The sequence below is a fragment of the Heptranchias perlo genome, chromosome 2, assembly GCF_035084215.1.
Source record: "Heptranchias perlo isolate sHepPer1 chromosome 2, sHepPer1.hap1, whole genome shotgun sequence".
NCBI classification, from domain to species: Eukaryota; Metazoa; Chordata; class Chondrichthyes; order Hexanchiformes; family Hexanchidae; genus Heptranchias; species Heptranchias perlo.
Window position 1 is genome coordinate 64,621,527 of NC_090326.1, and position 22,534 is coordinate 64,644,060.

A 22,534-nucleotide genomic window follows, 5' to 3' on the forward strand; every position below is an offset into this window, starting at 1 on the left:
AATTAAAAACCAAACTTCAGGGACAGGATTTTAAATGGGAAAAACGGGTGGGTTGGGTGCATTGAAAATTGCAACAATTTCAGACCCAACCCCAACCCACTTCCAGCCTGCCCATTTCAGGTTGTCACCAGGGCAGGACGAGGGGCGGGCAACCAACCCGCTCTCAGGAGGCGGGTTGGTCACTGAAACCATTCAAGGCGGCTGCGGGCCTCCATTTTGAAAGGTTTTGCAATTTCAACCCCTGGAGGCCGGGATTCCCGAGTCTTCTCCTTCACGCTACTTGGGAGGAGGCGAGAAGGTCCGAAAGCGCAGGTAAGTGCCTTTATAGCACAGCTTGTGGGCCCGGAGGGGCTGGAGTGCTTCCCCCAGCGTAACAAGCCTACTTGCAGCGACCCCCCCCCCCCCAACCCGTTCACAATCACCGGCAACCCCCCCAACGATCGCGACCACACCAATGATCGCGGCACCCTCAACGATAGCAGCAACCGCCATCGATCGCGACCCCCCCCCGATGATTGTGACCCCCCAACGATCGTGAACCCCGATCCCGACTCCCCCCTCTGTGAATGACCCCCTGATGACTGACCCCTCCCCCCGTGACTGATCCCACTCCCAATGATTGACCCCTCCCCCAATGACTGACCCCCTCCCCCAATGACTGACCCTTGATGACTGACCCCTCCCCCTCTCCCCCCCCCCCCCACCGTTGACTGACCTTGGATGACTAACTCCCCCCCCCCCACCCCGGTGACCCCCATGCCCACCGATGCCCCCATGCGGGCCCACCCATGCCTCCCCTCATTCCCCAAGGCCCAATAAGCCTACCTGCAGCACCCCCACGATCACCGATGCCCTTGCAATAATCGTAACTCCCCCCAATGATCATGACCCCCCCCCAATGATCATGACCCCCCCATGACCGCGACCCCCCCAACGACCGCGACCCCCCCAACGACCGCGACCCCTCAACGATTGCGACCTCCCACAACGATCGCGACCCCCCAACCATTGCGACCCCTCCCCAACGACCGCGTCCCCCCCTCCCCCCTCCCCCCCTGATGACTGACCCCCGATGCCTGACCCCGGTGATCCCCTGACCCCCCGTCCCCCTCCCCCATCCATACAATCTAAGACTTAGCATTTCACTTACCTCTTGCTCATCTCTCGTCCAACTGAGACCAGCCTGTCAATCAGGCTGGCCTGTCAGACGGGAAACCGACAAAAAAAAGTAAAAGATGTCCTTTCGTCAAAATCGTCAAAACCCATACTTCCGGGTTTCCTGACCGTGATTCAACCCCTGGTTCTGGGCTAAAATTATGCCCCAGGTGTCCAGTTTGCAAATATCAAAATTGTTAGGCAGCCAACCAAAATCAGACTGTCTAATTGAAACCAGACAATTAACCATCCTACTTTCAATTCAATCATCCTGAATAGTTTTGTTAGTGTCATATAAACTTAAAAACTAAAATAGAAATCCAGTTCCACACTCAGTGGTTGACTCTTAATGCCCTCTAAAGTGGCCTAGCAAGCCAATCAATTGTAAGTAATTGCTACCAAGTTCAAAAATAAGGAAAAATATCAGATGGACCTATTGTAAAAACACAGGTATTCTATCAGGACAATTATTCAGATAACTACCAGAACTATTGCACAGATTAATCAAGCAACAGCCAGACATAGTCGTATCCTTATTGCCAACATTCCAGTCTTCTCCAACACCATCGCTAGGTGTGTTCTGTCCCACTAGCAGGATAGATCCAGCAGAGGTCATGGCATAATAAAATGAAAAGAAAGACTTGAATTTATATAGCACCTTTCACCACCTCAGGACGTCTCAAAGCACTTTACAGCCAATTAAGTACTTTAGTCACTGTTGTAATGTAGGAAACATGACAGCCAATTTGCACACAGCAAGGCCCCACAAACAGCAATGTGATAATGACCAGATAATCTTTTTTTAAGTGATGTTGGTTAAGGGATAACTGTTGGCCAGGAGAACTCCCCTGCTCTTCTTCGAAATAGTGCCATGGGATCTTTTACATCCTCCTGAGAGGGCAGACGGGGCCTCAGCTTAATATCTCATCTGAAAGATGGCACCTCCGACAGTGTAGCATTCCCTCAGTAGCCTTGGAGTGTCAGCCTACATTTTGTGCTCAAGCCTCTGGAGTGGGGCTAGAACCTTCTGACTCAGAAGCGAGAGTGCTACTCACTGAGCCATAGTTGACACTGGTACGTAATACACAATGGTACATAATAAGGTGGGCTTGGTTCAGGAGTCCTCAACATTGACTCCAAACCCCTTGAAGTCTTAATGTTTCAGGTCAAAGAAGGCTAAGGAAGCCTCTGTTGATTAGCACCTACCATGCTCCTCCTCAGCTGATGAATCAGTACTTCTCCATATAGAACATCACTTGGAGGAAGAATTGAGGGAAGCAAAGGCTCAGAATGTAGTCTGTGTGGGGGCATCACTGCCAGAATTCCTCAGGGCAATGTTCTCAGCCACCTTCACCTGCTTTATCAGTGACCTTCCCTCCATTATAAAGTCTGGAGTCGGGCTGTTTATTGACAATTCCACAGTATCCAACTCCATTCACAATTCTTCTGATAATGAAGCAATCCATGCTAGCCTACAGCAGGAACTAGATAAGATCCAGGCTTGGGCTGACAAGTGGTAGGTAATATTTGGCTGCATAAGTGCCAGGTAATGACCATCTTGAACAAGAGAAAACCTAGCTATCTCCCTCTGACCTTCAGTAAAACCATAGTTGCTGAGTCCCCCCCCATCAACATCTTGGAGGTCACCATTGACCGGAAGTTTAACTGGATCAGCCATATCAGCACTTTGGCTGCAAGAGCAGGGCATAGGCTGAGTACTTTGCGATGAGTGGCACCCCTCCTGATCCCTCAATACCTCTCTACAATCTATAAGGCTCAAGTCAGAAGTGTAATGGAAAACACACCACTCGCCTGGATGGGTGTAGCTACAACAGTACTCAAGAAGCTTGACACCACCCAGGACAGAGCAGTTTGTTGTGGCTGCAGTATGTACGAGCCACAGGATGTACTGCAGCAACTCGCCAAGGTCATTTCAACAGCAGCTGTCTCTCCTATGACCTCTACCACCAAGATGGACAAGACCAGCAAAATCAAGGGAACGCCATCACCTCCAGGTTGCCCTCCAAGTCACAAACCATTCTGGATTAGACATACACCACTGTTCCTCATCATCGCTGGGTCAAAAGCCTAGATTTCCCTGCGTAAAACCATTGTGGAAGCACCATCACCACAAGGACTGCAGCAGTTAGAGGAGAAGGCTCACCACCACCTTCTCAGATGGGCAGTAACTGTGGCCTTGCCATCGTAGCCCATCGCCTGAAAACAAATAAAGATTTTTAAAACTGAAAGAAACTTTTATTCTATGCAGTGCCATTTACACTCTTTTAACCTGCTCTGTCTCCCTTTACAGCTTTAGTTTTGCTCTTTTTTATGAATATAATCTGTCCTACCTATTTTTCTATTTTTATGGTTTAAAATAATTATATGTCTCTTTCCTTTTGCCCGCCTGTTCCAATGGTCCATTTTGAAACTGGCAGCCATTTTGGAAAGAAAACTGGCTAAAATCCAGCTCAACGGTTGATTTGTCAGCCAATAAAATGTTATTAACCAGGTGAGACATTGGTGTATTTTCTACCTCTAACAGGAAGAAGCCATTGACCAAAGAATAGACTTCTCAGCAGGCCCCCATAAAAAGAGCGTGTCATGGATAAGATTACCTGTCCATAGTGCGTAAAGTGTTAAATACACTTTAGAAATAGTAATGGTTTTTCTGTTGTACATCAGGCTTCAAAACTAATCAAACTGTTTCACACTTCACAAGATGATTCTTGTGTTTTTGGCACAGCAATTTGTTCATTTTACTGTGACCAGCTTGTGGTCTATGGCTACTTATTTTACTTCTATTTATAGAAGTAACATTCAGTGAAAGGTTAGAAAAGCTACTGATTATAAGGTAACAACAATTAAGTCATTCAATCTGCATTGTAAAAAGAGGCTACACATTGCTTGTGCTGTAAATAGCACATTAGCGCTTAACCTGTTTGTATGTCATTCTATTCGCAATTTTAATAGAACTTTATAAATAAACTTGAACGGCAAGAAGTGTCAACATCATGCTCACACACTGCTACAGAATAAAATTTAAGGCTGAGAATTCTCAAAGCTGCAGCATGTATAAGGACAGTGAAATCATTATCAGACTTCCTCCCGTTTATTATCACTGGTAAAGTTTTGGATTGCTGAAAGCTGAAAGCAGTTTGTCACGGTGCTTGATCAACATTTCAACAACAGCAGGTGTGAATAAACAGCTTTGCTGGCGTCTTTCCCGATGAATTTTAAAATTTCCATTTGTATTAATCAATAATGGAAGTGAGATTAAATTAAAAACAAATACACTTTAACTTTTAAAAGAAAATAATGATTGTTGGAATGTTATAAATCCAGACTGAGGCCAACAAACAGATCCCATTTAACATAGAAACCTGGGCAAACTATTTACAAACTATTTTTACAGTAAAAATTAATCTACAAGTTTTACAATCTGTCTAAATATTGAGCAATACTGTAATCCCTATAAACTCTGTTTTAGGCTTTGTAATCTGAGATTGCTGATTCTTATTAATTATAGTTTAGACAGTTTACCTTATTGTTTTCTTTACTAGAGGGAAGTTTGGTTACCTGAAGCATTTAGTAAACATTAAATATATGTTCACAGAGTAATGTGGAGGTAAAATTGGACCAACATTGCACCCGTTTTCCAAGCAGAAAATGGGGATACAGAGGTCCAATTTAGGCGGCCAACCCCTGAGTCCCAACAGCGTCAGCGTCTGACGCCATATTGGTTTGGATTTTGTAGGGGCTTGGTTGCCGGCTGCCTAAAGAAAACATTACGCCCCTTGAATATACTAATAAGTAACCTGATACTTATTTTTGGACCCATTTCGGAAATTAGTTTTCCCTGAGTGGAGCAGGCATCGGGCCTGCGGTGTACAGGATAATCATGTCCACACATGGCCTAAACAGCGGTCCTTAAAGGGACCATCGGAGGCCGCCATCAGAAAGGTAAGTTTAAAAAATATATTTACCTTAATGGAGTGGGAGTGCTCCTCCCTTAGCACTACTGCGGGCCGCTGCTGACCCCCTCTTCCCGGGACTTACCTTGGAGCTGCTGCCGGCGAGACAGGTGGACTCTAATTGGAGGGGACCAGAAGAGGCCCAAGGAACAATTTTGAATGGTCTTCGGGCCGGCCTCTTGTGGCATATACAGCGTGCGTATCACCCGGTTCATGCCCGAAAGCAACCGAAAGCCAATTTATCCCCCTATAGATCGAAACAGATTTCAGCATGTTTTAAATATCTGTAACTTCTGTACAAACAAATAGTAATTAATGTTTTTTCCTCTTTTAGTGACCTGGAGCCACCCTATTCGGTGATGGTACTTCATGAACTGGCAGAAAAAGGTTTGTTTCATTGTAAAGATAAAAGTAAACATTTTATAAGCTTCCCTCCTCCATTTTAAAATGCATTCCTTCCCTTCTCTTTTTAAGGAATGAAAGGTCTAGGGGGAGTATTTTAAATCTTCACATACCACATGCCATTCTCTAGCTGAGAGTTTAGGAAGTGGATTATTGTCATGTTTCTAGCAGTGCCTCTTGTGCTGGCTGCAGGCACATGTGTCAGCATCTGCAAGTGTGAAATACCCTCCAGTTTTCCCCCATCCCAATATGATAGTGGCTGGCATCTTCTTGTTCTGCTGTCAGTCAAGAATGGGAATTTGCACTGTTGAAAATCATACTTACAAACCTACGACCAACTAATTTGTAGCACAGCACACTTGAATACAAAAACAGTGTACCACTACACTGCCAGTTGAGATTTAAAATTATTGGCCTAAAAATTCCACGCTGTTTTTGACATCATTTCAGTGCACAATCGAGACAAGTGACTGTTCGTGGCAGCAAAATGGGGAAGAAGCCATTTACGCTGATTTTACACCCCAAAATTGATTCCCCCTGAACTCCCTTATGCTTTTCAGCCCATCCCATGACCTGCTCGACGAGCTCATTTACATATATTATAATATGGGCCGGTGGCGATGCAGCTTCGAGTTTCCTGCTTTTACGTACACAATGCATTTGGGGTGTGTTATTCTGAGAATTATAAGGCACAGGGGCTGTCAGGATCAGCTGATACAGGCAGAAGTCAGCAGTTTGTGAGCCTGAGGAATGTGGAGAATTTCAGTGGCGATTTCTGCAGCTGGGAATAACTTTTTGCAGCAATTTTTTTGGCCTTCTGCTTACACAGACCTGGACTTGTTTCTGATTGTGAGACCACTGGGAGATTTTTCACCCCCCCCCCCCCCCCTCTCCTCACTCACAGTGAGGGTTTCTCTGGTGCAGGTATGGTAGTCCCTGTGGGCACACCCTTGCATGCCATTATCATGGAGGGGGAAGAAGAAGAGTAGGAATACATGGAAGAGAGCATCATGATGACCTGCACACAGAGGACTCCTCATGACTGTTATTTGTTGAAAGTTCTAGGCTATCAGTTGTGCTCTCCTTGTTCTGGCAGTTGACTGCTCCGTCTCCTGGTTCACTTCCTCTCCTTCTCCTTCTCCTCATGATGTCGGGAAACCTAAGTAAGAGCTTCTTGGTCTCTACACATGTTGAGTGAGTGTCTACATGTAGGGAAGAGATACCCTCAGTGATGTCTGACTCTAAAAGCCTCCAAGCTAGCCTTTTCCATTTTTCATCCTCCTCCTCTTTATAACATCAAAATAAAGGCATTCTTATTGAAAAATCCATATCTAAAGTGCAAAGCAGTACGTTGAGCAGAACAGAGTAAAAATTGGCAGCAAAACCCCTGACTCAACCCTCACAGTGCTAAAAAGATCACTATGCAGGCAAAGAAACAACTACTTTCGGTATCATCGCACAAAATAGCCTCCTCAACCTACCTTAGGAATACCTTGCAGCTAATCATAGAATCATAGAAAATTTACAGCACAGAAGGAGGCCATTTGGCCCATTGTGTCCGTGCAGGCCGAAAATGAGCCAACCAGCTTAATCCCACTTTCCAGCACTTGGTCCGTAGCCTTGTAGGTCGCGGCACTTCAAGTGCACATCCAGGTACTTTTTAAATGTGATGAGGGTTTCTGTCTCTACCACCCTTTCAGGTATTAAGTTCCAGACCCCCACCACCCTCTGGGTGAAAATCTTTTTCCTCAGCTCCCCTCTAATCCTTCTACCAATCACATTAAATCTGTGCCCTCTGGTTATTCACCTCTCTGCTAAGGGAAATAGGTCCTTCTTATCCATTCTATCTAGGCTCTTCATAATTTTGTACACCTCAATTAAATCACCCCTCAACCTCCTCTGTTCCAAAGAAAACAACCCCAGCCTATCCAATCTTTCCTCATAGCTAAAATTCTCCAGTCCAAGCAGCATCCTCGTAAATCTCCTCTATATCCTCTCTAATGCAATCACATCTTTCCTGTAATGTGGTGACCAGAACTGTACGCAGTACTCAAGCTGTGGCCTAACTGGTGTTTTATATAGTTCTAGCATAACCTCCCAGCTCTTATATTCAATGCCTCGGCTAATAAAGGAAAGTATCCCGTATGCCTTCTTAACCACCTTATCTACCTGTCCTGCTACCTTCAGGGATCTGTGGACGTGCACTCCAAGGTCCCTCACTTCCTCTACACCTCTCAGTATCCTCCCATTTATTGTGTATTCCCATGCCTTGTTTGTCCTCCCCAAATGCATTACCTTACACTTCTTCGGATTGAATTCCATTTGCCACTTTTCTGCCCACGTGACCGGTCCATTGATATCTTACAGCTTTCCTCCTCACTATCAACCACATGGCCAATTTTTGTATCATCTGCAAACTTCTTAATCATGCTTCCGACATTTAAGTCCAAATCATTAATATATACCACAAAAAGCAAGGGACCTAGTACTGAGCCCTGCGGAACCCCACTGGATACAGCCTTCCAATCACAAAATCACCTGTCGACCATTGTCCATTGCTTCCTGCCACTGAGCCAGTTTTGAATCCAATTTGCCACATTCCCTTGGATCCCATGGGCTTTTAATTTTTGACCAGTCTGCCATGTGCGACCTTGTCAAAAGCCTTGCTAAAATCCATGTACACTATATCAAGCGCACTACCCTCATTGACCCTCCTTGTTACCTCCTCAAAAAATTCAATCAAGTTAGTTAGGCGTGACCTTCCCTTAACAAATCCGTGCTGACTGTTCTTGATTAATCTGTGCCTTTCTAAGTGACGGTTTATCCTGTCCCTCAGAATTGATTCCAATAATTTGCCCACCACCGAGATCAGACTGACTGTAATTACTCAGTCTATCCCTCTCTCCCTTTTAAACAACGGTACATCGTTAGCAGTCCTCCAATCTTGTGGCACCTCGCCTGCATCCAGGAAGGATTGGAAAATGATGGTCAGAGCCTCCGTTATTTCCTCCCTTGCTTCTTTTAACAGCTTGGGGTTAATTTAATCCAGGCCTGACGATTTATCTACTTTCAAAGATGCTAATACCCTTAATACTTCCTCTCTCACTTTGTTTATCCCATCCAATATTTCACACTCCTCCTCCTTAACTACAATGTCTGCATTGTGTCTCTCTTTTGTGAAGACAGACGCAAAGTATTCATTAAGAGCCATACCAACATCTTCCGCCTCCACATATAGGTTACCTTTTTGGTCTCTAATAGGCCCTACTCTTTCCTTAGTTATCCTCTTGCTCTTAATGTATTTATAAAACATCTTTGGATTTTCCTTGATTTTACTTGCCAGTATTTTTTTCATGCCCTGTCTTTGCTTTCCTAATTTCCTTTTTAATTTCACCCCTGCACTTTCTATACTCCTCTAGGCTTCCTGTAGTATTGAGCTCTCTGTGTCTGACATAAGCTTTTCTTTTTTGCCTTAGCTTACCCTGTATGCTCCTTGCTGCACTGACTCAGTGGCAGTAATTATTCGGGGCGCAAATGGAGTCTCCCTTTGTCATCACTGCCTTATCCCCTTCTCCACCTCTCAAATAAAGGAACAATCCTTCAGTCTAGTGCCCATCAGCCCTCTTTACCCCTGCATTTGAAATTTTGCATCAATTGTTTAAGTAAAAAACTTGTCCTGAAAGTGTTTCTCATACAGTTTTCAGTTAATTTCAATTAAAACTGGCACAGCCTGATCCCTGCAAAATTGGTTTATTTAAATGATATGTCCTGCACCAAGTCTGCATTGTTAACAAAGCATAGCGGTCTACTGCAAGTGGGTATCAGGTATGGAAATTGTCATTCACTAAACTAAGTTTTTGGGTCTTTTCCAATGTTTTAGTTTGAGACTCTTCCCTCTATCATTCTACCTTCCCAACAGGTCTCAGGACTACCTTTGGAGGCTCGACTGAGTTCCCTTTCTGTTTCCCAAAATGTGAAAGCAGTATAAACTTCCAGTTGTCACAATGTTTCTGTGTTGCAGTCTGAGATGATAGTAGGGGAAACATGGTAAGTCCAGAGTTCACACGGTAAGCCCCTACTGTAGGATTGGAAGTGGGTTAAAATAATAGACGGACAAATTGTGGGTGCATGCCAATGTGCACCCCCAGTGAGTGAGGTTCCCTGTTGGGAGTGTGCATTCCTAATATGTCACCATGAGACACGTGTGTCTGCGTCAGTCACCACAGTAGCAGTGACACCAAGTTGACTTGTGTTCCAGTAACGACTAACTTTATATTAACATGGATTTTTATTCCAGATCTTGGTTGGCTGGATGTAGTCCTCTCACTGATTGATGTCATCCCTTTAGAAGACCCTTTGGGTCCTGCCGTGATCACCTTATTACTGGATGAATGTCCACTGCCTACTAAGGTAAATAATAGATTTAGTTTCTGTGCTGTGTTTTCAGAGCTTCATCAGCTTATAAAATGGAGGTAAAGCACTTTTTGTCTGCCTGTTAGTTATGCAGCACACCACCCGAGGATTGAAATTGATTTACAAGCTTGCAGATACCTAATCAATTGCAGTTTCTTGGAAAAGGTTCAGCTAGAACACTTTGCTGTGATGATTGTAACTGGCTGTATAACCCCGCATTAGACTCATGGATTGACTAAAATCAACAACAGCAGTGTACATAATTTATCATAGTGTCAGTACTTTGTTGCAAATACGTTATGATTTATTTGTATTATTCTCAAAGTACACATGGTGCGTGCTTACTGTTAGAGAATAATTTGAGGCTTGTGATGATTTTAAATGTTGGTTTGTCATGGCTTTATCACAAAATTGAAAGCTGATGTGAGTTCACTTATGTACGCTTCCTACTAACTGACTTTGAATTATCTGATATGCTTACAGACACACAGGGACACTTCCACACTTCACCCTCCCCCCCCCAACCCCCACTCCACCCCAGCTTACCAGGGACAGTAAGCTTTTTGCACCCACCCAACTTGACCTTTACTGAACCCAGTTGTTATCAGGGTTCAGCTTATTTACATACATTGGGCGAGCTCCAGGCCTTACATGTGGCGCTGGCCTCAAATAGAGGGTGGGAAATTATGCACTACTACTATCCCCAGAAATGATGTAGATGTTGTGATGTCACTTTTGTGTCAATGAAATAGAATTTCACCTAGTTCCACGTCCACAACATCGCCCGCCTCCACCCCTGCCTTGGCTCATCTGCTGCAGAGACCCTCATCAATGCCTTTTGTCACCTCTAGACTCGACTATTCCAATGCTCTCCTGACCGGCCTCCCATCCTCCACTTTCCATAAACTTCAGCTCATCCAAAACTCTGCTGCCTGTAACCTAACTCGCACCAAGTCCTGCTCATCCATTACCTCTGTGGTCGCTGACCTGTATTGGTTCCCAGTACCCAAATGACTCAGATTTAAAATTCTCATCCTTGTACTTAAATCCCTTCATGGCCTCGCCCTCCCTATCTCTGTAACCTCCTCCAGCTTTACAATCCTTCAATAACTCTGTGTTTCTCCATTCTAGGCTACTCCGTGAATCCATCATCCCTTTGCTCCGTTATTGGAGGCTGGTGCCTTCAGCCATCTAGACCCTACACTCTGGAATTCCCTCCCAAAATGCCACCGGCTCTCCTCCTCCCTCTTCTTCTTTCAGATCCTTTTTAAAACCCATCTCTTTGACCAAGCTTTCGGTCACCCCTCCTAATATCTCCTTCTTTGACTCAGCATCCATTTTTATCTGATTATGTTTCTGTGAAGCACCGTGAGAAGTTTTTCTACATTAAGGGCGCGATATAAATACAATTGTTGTGGTTGTTGTTGATTTAAGTGCTCTTGTCTGTTTCAGGTGGGAGCTTTACCCCCCCTGCCCATCATGTGCAGAAAGGGCAGAGACGTTGGGGGTTAAATTGGATAACTCCCGAAACCGGGCGCAGGGGTTGCGGTGCGCTATTAACCCGTACCCGGCCAGTGAGATACAGGCAGCATGTGAGATTCGTGCTGTCTGATAAACTCCATGATTTCTGCGTGCACCCAGTGCTATCTGTGCAGTTGAGTGGCTGCACGCACCAGCAGGGGGCCCGAAATGGGGCGTGGCCAGCACTACTTAAAGGCAGCCTGCACCTCATAAAGGGGAGGTGCACTGTCAATTCAATCGGTGGTGAAAGAAAAGTCTAATGGCTGGACCTGCGAGACAGCATGCACCAAGGTCCTCGGATGATGCACTGGAGGCCTTGATGCACGAGATGGACGCACGGAGGACCATCCTGTATCCAGACACCAGCTGCGGAGGCAGTGGGAGGAAGTGGTGCTGGAAGTGAATGCCAGGAGATTGCATGGTGCATGTGGATGCAGTGCAGGAAATAGTTCAATCATTTGACATAAGTGGTCAAGGTGAGTGAATTCAAGTTTCAAGTGGCACATCCTATCAATTGCACCACTCTCCCTGTCACCCACCCAACAACAAATGCTTTCCATCCAATGCAACTCTGCACTTCAGATGCTGCATCTCACCCTCACACATTACAACTCTTGCAATCCACACACCCACAACTCACAGGTCACACACACTGGCAGCTATTCACTATGACAGCCACATCACCCAAACACCTTGCAGGACACTCACTGAGGAGAAGGTGGCGCATAACAGCAGGCAGCAACAAAGACCTGGGGGAGGACAGGCCCACCTACATGTCCTCACCCCCATGGAGGAGACAGTGCTGGGAATCATTGGGCGGGCCGTCACTGCGGCCGTGGCCACTGGCAGTGCTGGAGGTCCCGACAATGGGGGTCTCTGTGTACCTAATCCTCCATCTCGTTTCACTCATCTCCCCCATCCCACAATCTTTTCTGACTAACAAGCTGCAGATGGTGTCAGCACGCACGTCTTACTTTCTGCTCTCCCCGCTCCACAACTCAACCCGTCTCCCTTTGTCATTGCAGATACCCAAGAACTGGAGCCGGCACCGTCGGAGGTGGAGGAGGAGGACACTGAAGCCGCACCGTCACTCGATCTGACACTCGCATCCACCAGCTCAGAGACTGACACTGCACGTCCTTTTGAGGCTAGTTTAGAGGAGGGTTCTGCATGTGGTGAGACACGTGCGCAGGAGCTGGGATGGGAGGTACCGATACCACAGGTGCCAGCTCGCCGGAGGGCGAGGTTGCTCACTAGTTCTGCTGCAAAGGAGTCCGGTGAGGACTTTGAAGGGCCAGGCTACAGAAGACGACTGATGGGCGTACACCACCAAATGCTTGGGGCACTGGAAAACCTGCCAGAAAGCCTGTGCGCAATGTCACGGGGCATGGAGGAGTCCAGCTCGAACTTGGCACTGGGTTTCACGCAGGGCTTGGAGCTCATCCTTCCTCACATGGAACGGGTGGCCACCTCCATCAGCACACTTGTGGAACCCACCATGATACAATGTCTGATGACTGATATCACAGCTTCCATTGCAGCACAAACATCTGCCATCCAAGGTCTGACTGCTGTGTATGGAGCTCAGACTGTTGCTATTGTGGCTCTGGGTCCCAACGTGGAACGGGGCTTCCAGGGCATCACAGCACTTCAGCAATCCGTTCTCCAGCTGATCACCGGGATTGCTGAGGTGCTGTCCTATGCGAGTGGCAGTGGCAGTCGACCCTGCTGTCCTCTCTCAGGATGACAGCATTCCTGCTCCCACCCCTGCCACTCCGCCAGTGCCCTTGCTGTTGCCTGTCAGCCAGCCAGGCCAGACTGCTGCAGCCCAGGCTGAGATGGTGCAGTCTGAAGCTGGGTCCTCCCGTCCCAGAGCTGCTCGAGGTCATCCTCCACGGCTATCTGCACTCTCCTCAATTAAAGATCAGCAGTCTTCCACCACCCATGCTCCAGCCACTGGGGATGCACCTCATAGGAGCACTAGGAAAGGAAAAGGCACACGAACGACAGGCACTAAGGGAATGCACAAGGGTGAATAGTTATACACATGAATCCATGTGTTGGTTTATAAATTTGTATTTGAAGTTGCAGTTGGTGGTGGTTTTTATTTATGCGATGAGCTGCTGGAAGAAGCAATGTGTAATCATATGGAGGACGATTTGATGGTCATGTGGGAGAGAAAAGGTGAGGAGTGTAGGACTGTTGGTGACTTGGGAGGTGTCGTTGAGGTTACTGATATCGCTCATTAATAAGGTGAGCACGCAGAGCTCTGGCAGGCAGGGCCTGTGCACCTTGTTGCCTCTATGCCTCTTACTCCTCCTCTTTGTCTTGCCAGATAGGTGGTGGCAAGGGCTGTCCTCTAATAATGACTATGTTGTGCAGCATGCAACATACAATGACGAATCTTGACACCTGCGCAGCTGAGTACTGCAGGGCTCCTCCAGAATGGCCCAGGCAGCAGAGGTGTTGCTTTAGGATGCCTACTCTGTGCTCGATGACGTTTCATGTGGCCGCATGGCTCTCATTGTAGGCCTCCTCTGCATGTGTTCATGCGTTCCTGATCAGAGTCATGAGCCACATCATGAGGCGATATCCCTTGTCGCCTAGTAGCCAGCCTTTGACTTGCCGTGCCAGTTGAAAGATAGGTGGGATGTTGGATTGCCGCATAATGAAGGCGTCATGACTGTTGCCAGGATAGCGGGTGTTCACCTGCATGATGCGCTGCGTGTGGTCGCACACCAGCTGCACATTGAGGGAGTGGAACCCCTTTCTGTTCATGAAGATGGCCGAGTCGAGATGTGGAGCACGCATGGCAGCCTGCACCATGGGGAAGCCTACAATGCGAGCAAACCCTCGTGCTCACTCACTCTGTTTCTCTCTGTCAAGAGGGAACGTTATGAATCTGTTGTACAGCTCATACAGTGCCTCAGTGACCTCCCTTATGCAGCAGTGCACTGCAAACTGCGAGATGTTGCACATATCCCAGCAGCAGCCTGAAAGCCAGAGCCGTAAAAGTTCAGGGCCACGGTTACCTTGACAGCCACAGGCAATGCTGTCCTTGCCCAGCTCTGAGGATGCAGTTGTGGCTGCAGCAGTTGGTAAATCTGTCACGACCTCTTTCGTGAACCACAGCCGTCGGATGAACTGTTCTTCACTCAGGTTGAGGTAAGAGAATTGGTCCTTGAAGGCCCTCATTGTATATGGCCTCATGCTCAGTGCCCTGTGCTGCCTCCTCCTCCCTCTCCTTGCAGCTTGACCTGCTCTGCGTGGCCTCTCTGTATGCTCCCAGTCGTGTTCAATGCCCAGCAGGAGCCCCAGCAGGCCTTGTTCAGCACGCTGTTTTAAATGCCACCAGCAGTAATGCAGGACCTGCCTGACCACTCTATAATATTGCAATTTTCTCCAAGTATAGGAAGCTTCAACAAACACGTACAATTGTATCAGCAGCCAGAAGCAATAACCCAGCAACTAACCTGTAAATCCTGCATGATCCCTTTAAATAGCACTGGTGGGGCGTCCTCCAGGCCATCTATGACCTGTTCAGCTGTGTGTGGCTGGAGCATTGAGTTCCAAAATCGCATTTGTCCCTTTAAATCAGCGTTGCACACTGATCTACCACATATTCTCCCTACTTTACATGGTGCCGGCGTTCGTTACCTGCATGTGCGCAAAGGCCTTTACCAAAATGGTGTCCACGCACGTCACGCTAGAAGTGTGCACGGGCATTCCAGATGCCATTTTGGGTCCTTAGGAGGCCGTGTAGCGCCTAGAAAACTGGCGCTACGCGGCCCAATTTATAGCTCCAGGTGTTATGGTTCTCTGACCCTATTTCCTGTCTCTAATGTCCTGGGAACTCGCGCACATGGGTGTTAAGGTCAGGGAAATTGGCCACATAAGCTCACTTTTGTCTTTACACACATACTAAGGCTCACTGATTATCTACATGTGATTTTCTGGGAACGCACTGGTGGGAGTGGGTGGGGGAGGTTGGAACCTTCCCCCATCAACAACACATAACAGAAAATTGCGAGCACTGCACCTGCAAATTTGTAGTATGCGGTTGTAGCAGGCAAGGTTTTGTATTGCCAACGCTATTTAGAATTACCTCCATTATGAACAGGCTCTGGATTATCCTGTGTGGGTAATGTTACTGCATATTTATTGCTGATTTTAGTATTGATATAGGATATCTGGGGGTCATTTTGACTTCGTGCGATAGTGCAAAACAGATGATAGCGAAACGGCAGCCCGTTTCACATCTCTCCTGATTTATATATCCATTGAAGTCTCATTATTTTCCAGGGCCTTAAAACTGTGGAACTCCTTACTCCTCTCTGTATTTGTTACCTCTTGCAATATTCAGGTTTTAAAACCCAAATTTGGCATCACCTAATCATTACTTCCTGAATTATGTCACCGTAGGGTAAAATTCACTGTTCCAGGACTTAAAGGGAATGAAAATAGGGGGTAATGCTGTAGTGCCAATTCTCTGACCTGCATGGCTTCCTGCTAGGAGCGTGAGATCAGTGAATTTGCCCTTTTATTTTTTTCAACCTTGGCAGCGTCTTGCTCTATGGGCCTTGGCCCTTCACTCTGGGTTCTCACTGTCATTTGAACATGTGAACTGAAGCAGCTATGGTCCCAACAGTCCAGCCTCAAGTCACTAACACAGTGAGGTGAAGTAGTTCTGAGCTCTTGTGTGATGGTGGTGGTGGGGTGTTAGGCTTGACAATAACTCAATAGATACATGTGAAAAACAAGAAAAAACAGTAGCAACCTACTTACCAAGCCATTCTGATAGAAGAACCAAAACTGTAGGCGGATTACCCTCATGCGGATTCCCATAATGGAGCCCTGACCATGTCAAATATTTCAGATCTCTTTCCAGGGTGGTTATATTGGATAACCCCCAAAAACGGGCCCTGGGATCGCGGTGTGCGATTAACCAGCACCCATTGGTTGCGATGCAGGCAGTAACATTCGTGCTGCCTGATGATTTCTATGATTGCTGCGTGCAGCCAGCGCTGTGCTATTTATTGACTGTACGCACTAGCAGTGGGCCCCCGATATCGTGTGTGGCTAGCACAACTTAAAGGCAGCCTGCACCTCTTGAAAGGAAGTTGCATTGTGGCTGCAGGAAGTGCTTAAGTCCATTGGGAAGTAAATCTGTGCTGGATTATAGTGAAGCATGGTGATGATGGGAACTCTGGAAATTTAATGAGCAATAACTTGGCTGCTCAAAGTTTGCGGAACTGTTATATTTTCAAAATATAAAATACGGGTCTGAACGGAGTCTGAATGGAGATCAGAAATCACACACGTAAAACACAGATGCAGGTCTCGTCCTTATGTTTAAAAACTGTTGTTTTATTTTAAAATATTGAATAAAGGTTTCACAAAACTACATCCCACATCCTCCAATCTGCACACCAGATCCCACCAATCTGCTGATCTGAGTTTGTACCGGGCCTGCGAGAGAGCGTGCACCAAGGTTCTCTGATGATGCACTAGAGGCCTTGGTGCAAGAGGTGGACAGAAGGAGGGGCATCCTATATCCACAGGGGGCAAGAGGCCCTCCAGACATATGCTCCCGAGGCAGTGGGAGGCAGTAGCAGACGAGGTCAATGCCAGGAGCATAGCACCACGGACATGGATGCAATGCAGGAAGAAGTTCAATGATTTAACACAAGTTGTCAAGGTGAGTGAGTTCAAGTTTCAAGTGGCATCTCCTACCAACTGCACCTCAAGCCTCATCCACTGATCCACGCACTACACTCCCCATCACCCACATACCAACAAACTCTTTCAATCAATACTCAATTCTTCCAATCAGATGCTTCATCTCACTCTCACACATTACCACTGTTACAAGCCACACACCCACAACTCACAGGTTACACACACTGGCAGCTATTCAACCATGACAGCCACATCACCCAAACATCTTGCAGGATACTCACCGATACATGTCCCGCTTTCTTGCAGAAGAAGGTGGCGCGTAACAGGAGGCGACAAGTGGCAGTGGTTCCATGCAACATGAACCTGCTGTCCTCTCTCAGGATGACAGCATTCCTGTCCCATCCCTGCCACTCCGCCAGTGTCCTTGTTGTTGCCTGTCAGCTAGCCAGCCCTCTCCCTGTAGAGTATTGAAATTTTATTATAGGAAGATAGGAATAGGAGTCGGCCATTTAGCCCCTCGAGCCTGTTCCGCCATTCATTGAGATCATGGCTGATCTGTGACCTAACTCCAAATACCCGTCCTAGCCCCATATCCCTTAATACCTTTGGTTAACAAAAATCTATCAATTTCAGATTTAAAATTAGCGATTCAGTTAGCATCAACTACCGTTTGCGGAAGAGAGTTCCAAACTTCTACCACCCCTTGCATGTAGAAGCGTTCCCTAACTTCACTCCTGAAAGTCCTGGCCCTAATTTTTAGGCTATGTCCCCTAGTCCTAATATTCAAGTATAGGAGACCTCCAAAAACAGGTGCAAATGCATCAGCAGCCAGAAGCAATAATCCAGCAACTAACCTGTAACTCCTGCATGATTCCTTTAAGTAGCGCTGGTGGAAGGTCCTCCATGCCATATAAGACCTGTTCAGTGAGGTTAAGACAGTGCGTTGGCTGGAGAGTGAAGTTCCAAAATAGCAGCGGTCCCTTTAAATCAGTGTTGTACGCTGATTTACGTCTTAATCTCCCTGCTTTACATGCGACCGGCGTTCATTAGATGCGCGTGAGCAACCACCTTTATCAAGATGGTATCCTGCGTGCATCACGGATGCCATTTTCAGGGCTTAGGTGTCGGGGGTGCTACGTGGTGCAGTTTAGCCTCTACATTGTCTATTTCTCTCCCTCCTATTATATGGAATCTTGCAAAATAACACAAAACGAAGCACAAATGAACTATACTTTTCACTCATACCTTCCAATTGCTTCAGTTTCTTGGAGGATATCCAGCAGTCTCCCACTGAATATAGTAAGGAGCACAGGGATAAACTAGTGTAATTTCTGACATGTGATGTGCCATGTGCGGCATCGACCTAAAGTATTGTTTATTCTTAAAGCCTTCAGCTTCATGCTTGCTGCAATAAACTAATAAAATGAAAATGGGTTGTATTATCTACTCCATTGTATGTAAATATAATCCACATTATCTTTTTTCTCTTCCGTGCCTAGTGACACATGAGACAATCCATTTCTTCCACTGCCTTTGTTTTCTGTGAAAAAGACCCTTTTTACATGCACATGTCGTTACCTTGACTCACAACCCCTACTTGGAGGACTGGCTAGATACTATAGGTGGGCGGTTGCCACTCCGCTCCCATCGGACATGAACACTCCGTTGGATGTCAACCAAGTATTCAGAGGCCGAAGCTCTGATCTCTTGCTCGCCGGGGCTTCGATAGGGGGAGGGGCCACTCTGCTTCCATCGGACGCAAGTTCCCCGCTGGCTAACAACCCAGAACTCTTGTCTCCACTCGCCAGGACTGTCTGGAGTGGGGCTCAAACCCATAACCTTCCAACTCAAATTATAAGCAAATAAAATTAAAATTGGTTGTATTGTGTACAAATGTTCTCCGTAATTAATGTCCTTCTAATGAAATCTCAAAAAACTTTTGCTGGCCACACAGAGCATCGCTACTGGTGAGTGCAGGTCAAAAAATTGGGGTTAGCAGTGGAGAGCCTTACCTGGTTGTGTAAATTGTATGTAAATATAATCCAAATTATTTTTATTCTTTTGCTGTTTATGTATGTACAGCATTCACAGACCTTCTGCCTGAACAATACAGTTAACCAGATTAAGTATTGATTCCAGTGTTGTATGATACTATAGCACATTAATTCAGAATGGAAACTTATAGCCAATAAAATAATTATAGGCAGAGGGCAAGCTGACAGGTCAAGCTATTTTGGATGACTGATCAGTTAAGGTAAGTGTTGTTTGGATGAGTGACTTCACACTGTAAAATTGAACTCAAATGCTTCATCTTTTAACAGTAAAAATGAACTGTACAGTAACATAGTGTAATATAAGTTCTGTCTTTTTGCCTTGCAGTATGCTTTGCAGAAATTGATGCAAACGCTTGATCTGAATGGTTTGGTGGCAAGGCAGGATCCAGCCAATCCAGCGCGGCATCGCAACACTGCAGCTGTGTTGGGTTGTCTTGCTGAGAAATTGTCAGGTAAAGTAAATCTGGGCCTGAGATTCCTCTTTTAAAGAAAAACTGGAGAGTACCTGATCCTCACCATAATTAACCACCTGCTAATGAAATCTCAAAAAATCTTTGCTGGCTACACAGAGCATCGCTTCTGGTGAGTGCAGGTCAGAAAATTGGAGTTAACAGTGGAGAGCCTTACCTGAATTTAGCGGAGCTCCCCCCCAACTAATTTTAATGGTTAAAGGTGTGGATGAAGAAAATCTAGTGAAGCAGCAGTGCTTAAAGTGTAACTGCCTGCCATTAAAGGGGCAGGGATGTTAAGGTGGGGCAAAATTGTATCTTAAGTTAAACAAGTATTCATTGCTGTTAGTTCATTATCTGGAATTCTGCATGGGAAAAATGTGCACCATGACAAATATTGGCAAGACTCCCCCATTTACAGAGGACACCTTGGAGGTCCAATATTGTGAGGTGCAACATCTTCAAGCAGGTATCATGTAAAGCATAGCAACAACCTATTTACACTATTATTGCAGAAAAGAAGTAGGGCGCACTTTCTGCGAGGTATACAAACAGCTGCGATTGTGACACACAATCGTTAAAAGATGTGCTCAGAAACACGTAGAATAGAATCATAGAAGGAGGCCATTTGTCCTTTTGCACTCATGCCAGCTTTCTGAAAGAGTTAACCACTTAGGCCCATTCCCTTGCCATTTCCTCAAACCTTTTTAAATTCCTCTTCTTCAAATATTTATTCACTTCCTCTTAAAAAAAATTATGGATTCTGCTTCCACTGTTGTTTCTGGTAAGACTCTTTACATCCCAACAAACCTTGTGTAAGAAATGTTTCCTAACCTCTCCGTTGGTGCTTTTGATGATGGTCTTAAAGTTATGGCCTCTGGTTACCAACTCAATGATCAGTAGAAATACTTCTTTATCTTAACAGAACCCTTCATCATATTAACGCCTATGTCAGATCTTTTACCAATTAGTGTATATTTTCTATCATTCTTATGCTGCCAGGAATGGGAAACTATAGTTATGAGGAAAGATTTAAGATATTAGAGCCATTTCCAATGGAGCAGGGGAGGCTATGAGGAGATTGGATAGAGGGTTTTAAATTGTTGAAGAGTTTTGATCAAGTGAATAGGGAAAGATTATTTCCATTGTTGGAAATCAGTGATGAAAGGTCATCAATTTAAAATTGTCATTAAGAGAGTGTGGCGAGAGCGTATCAGAGAAATTTATTTACACAGAAGTTTGTTGGAGCATGGAATGCTTTGCCACAGGGAGTGGCTGAGGAAAAGACCATTGCATCATTCAAGGAAAAATTGAATAAATATTTGAAGAGGAGGAAAATACTGGGCTATGGGGAGAGAGCAGTGCAGTGGGATTAGTTTTGGATTTTTCTAGCAAAGAGCTGGGCCAAATGGTCTCTTTCTGTGCAATAAAACGTTATGGTTCTCTGGTCCCTTCCAAAGTGTATCATCTCACATCTCTCTGCACTACGTTTCATCTACCATCTATCTGCCCAATCTCCTAACCTGTCTATGTCCTCCTGAAGCCATCTACAGTCCTCTTCACAGTTAACCACACTCCTTATTTTGGTGTTACCTGCAAATTTTGATATTGTCGCCCCTTTACCTGAGCCCAGGTCATTTACAAATACTGAGAGAGCAGTGGTCCCAAGAATGAGCCTTGGGAAACATCACTATTTACATTCTTCCACTCCAAAAAAAATCATTTAACCACTACTCTCTGTTTTCTGTCCTAACCAACTTCCTATCCAAAAACCACATGCATGCTGCATTGTAATGCACTCACTTAAGGAGGAATATTGCCTGCACACAGAGATGGCAGTCTGAAGACCACCTTGGAGCAGATGGGAATAATTTACTGACCACCTTTCATGTAAAGCAGACGCAGCAAAGTCAGGCCTTCTCTGACATGCCCATTTAAGTGCTCAGGATCTGTTAAGGCAGATCTTGGGTATTGGTGGATGCGGACATAGTGCCTCAGATGTCATCGCACCCATATTTCGTGAATTCATCCTCATCTAAATCTTGTAGTGCAATAAGAATCGCAATGTCCATTCTCAGCACTTTACTGTAAGTTCAATTGCAGCAGCAAGCACAATATTATAAGAACATAAGAAATAGGAGCAGGAGTAGGCCAATCGGCCCCTCGAGCCTGCTCCGCCATTCAATAAGATCATGGCTGATCTGATCCTAACCTCAAATCTAAAGAACACAAGAAGTAGGAACAGGACCCGGCCACTCAGCCCCTGGGCCCGCTCTGCCACCCACAGGGCCTTGACCGATCCGAACTCAGCTTCATGTCCAATTTCCTGCCCGCTCCCCGTAACCCCTAATTCCCTTTACTTCTAGTAAAGTATTATAGGAAAGTATTGTTAAGAAAAAATCTTACAGTGCAAAAATGGTGCCCTTTGCAGCAACAGAAACCAATACAACTGTGAAAAGTAAAACAAAGTAACTTTGGAGTCAACTTTTACAACATAAGCCTAGCTTTAGGGTTCAACTCCAGTGGGTTAGGCAGTGGATTAGTCATGCATTCGTTTTATATGTGAGAGGTGAGTACTGTGGTAGAGTTCACTAGAAGAATATGAAATTCTGTGTAAGATGTGATTTGAATATATTCTGTTTTAAAATTCATCTCTCGCTGGCCAGAAGTGCAACCTCCCTTTGACTATCAATTTTCTTTGCAGCAAAATGCCAAAGATTGTGAATCAGGTGCATACAACTGTATGCCCAAATTTCCGATCTATGCTTACTTTCAATGATGCTCCATGCCACCAGCAGAGCCTAGTAACATTAAGGCCATGGAGTTATAGTCCTAGCTCTGATCTTTGCTTGTGCCTAGTAAGGTTCCAGGCTGACAGCAGAACCTG

The 22,534-nt window shown here is 45.7% G+C and overlaps 1 protein-coding gene across 5 annotated transcripts in view; it reads left to right on the forward strand.

Annotated features, from left to right (window-relative positions):
• LOC137339773 (RING finger and SPRY domain-containing protein 1-like) overlaps positions 1-22,534 on the forward strand; it is a 100,672-nt gene that overhangs the window by 36,089 nt on the left and 42,049 nt on the right. For 3 of the 5 annotated variants that reach the window (XM_068001923.1, XM_068001922.1, XM_068001924.1), the window contains exons 2-4: positions 5,464-5,516; positions 9,829-9,941; positions 19,524-19,650. In XM_068001923.1, coding sequence (XP_067858024.1) covers positions 5,464-5,516; positions 9,829-9,941; positions 19,524-19,650 — 293 coding nt within the window. Of the gene's footprint in view, positions 1-5,463; positions 5,517-9,828; positions 9,942-16,855; positions 17,164-19,523; positions 19,651-22,534 lie in introns of those variants that run through there. The other 2 variants (XM_068001926.1, XM_068001925.1) reach the window with 2 other exon arrangements.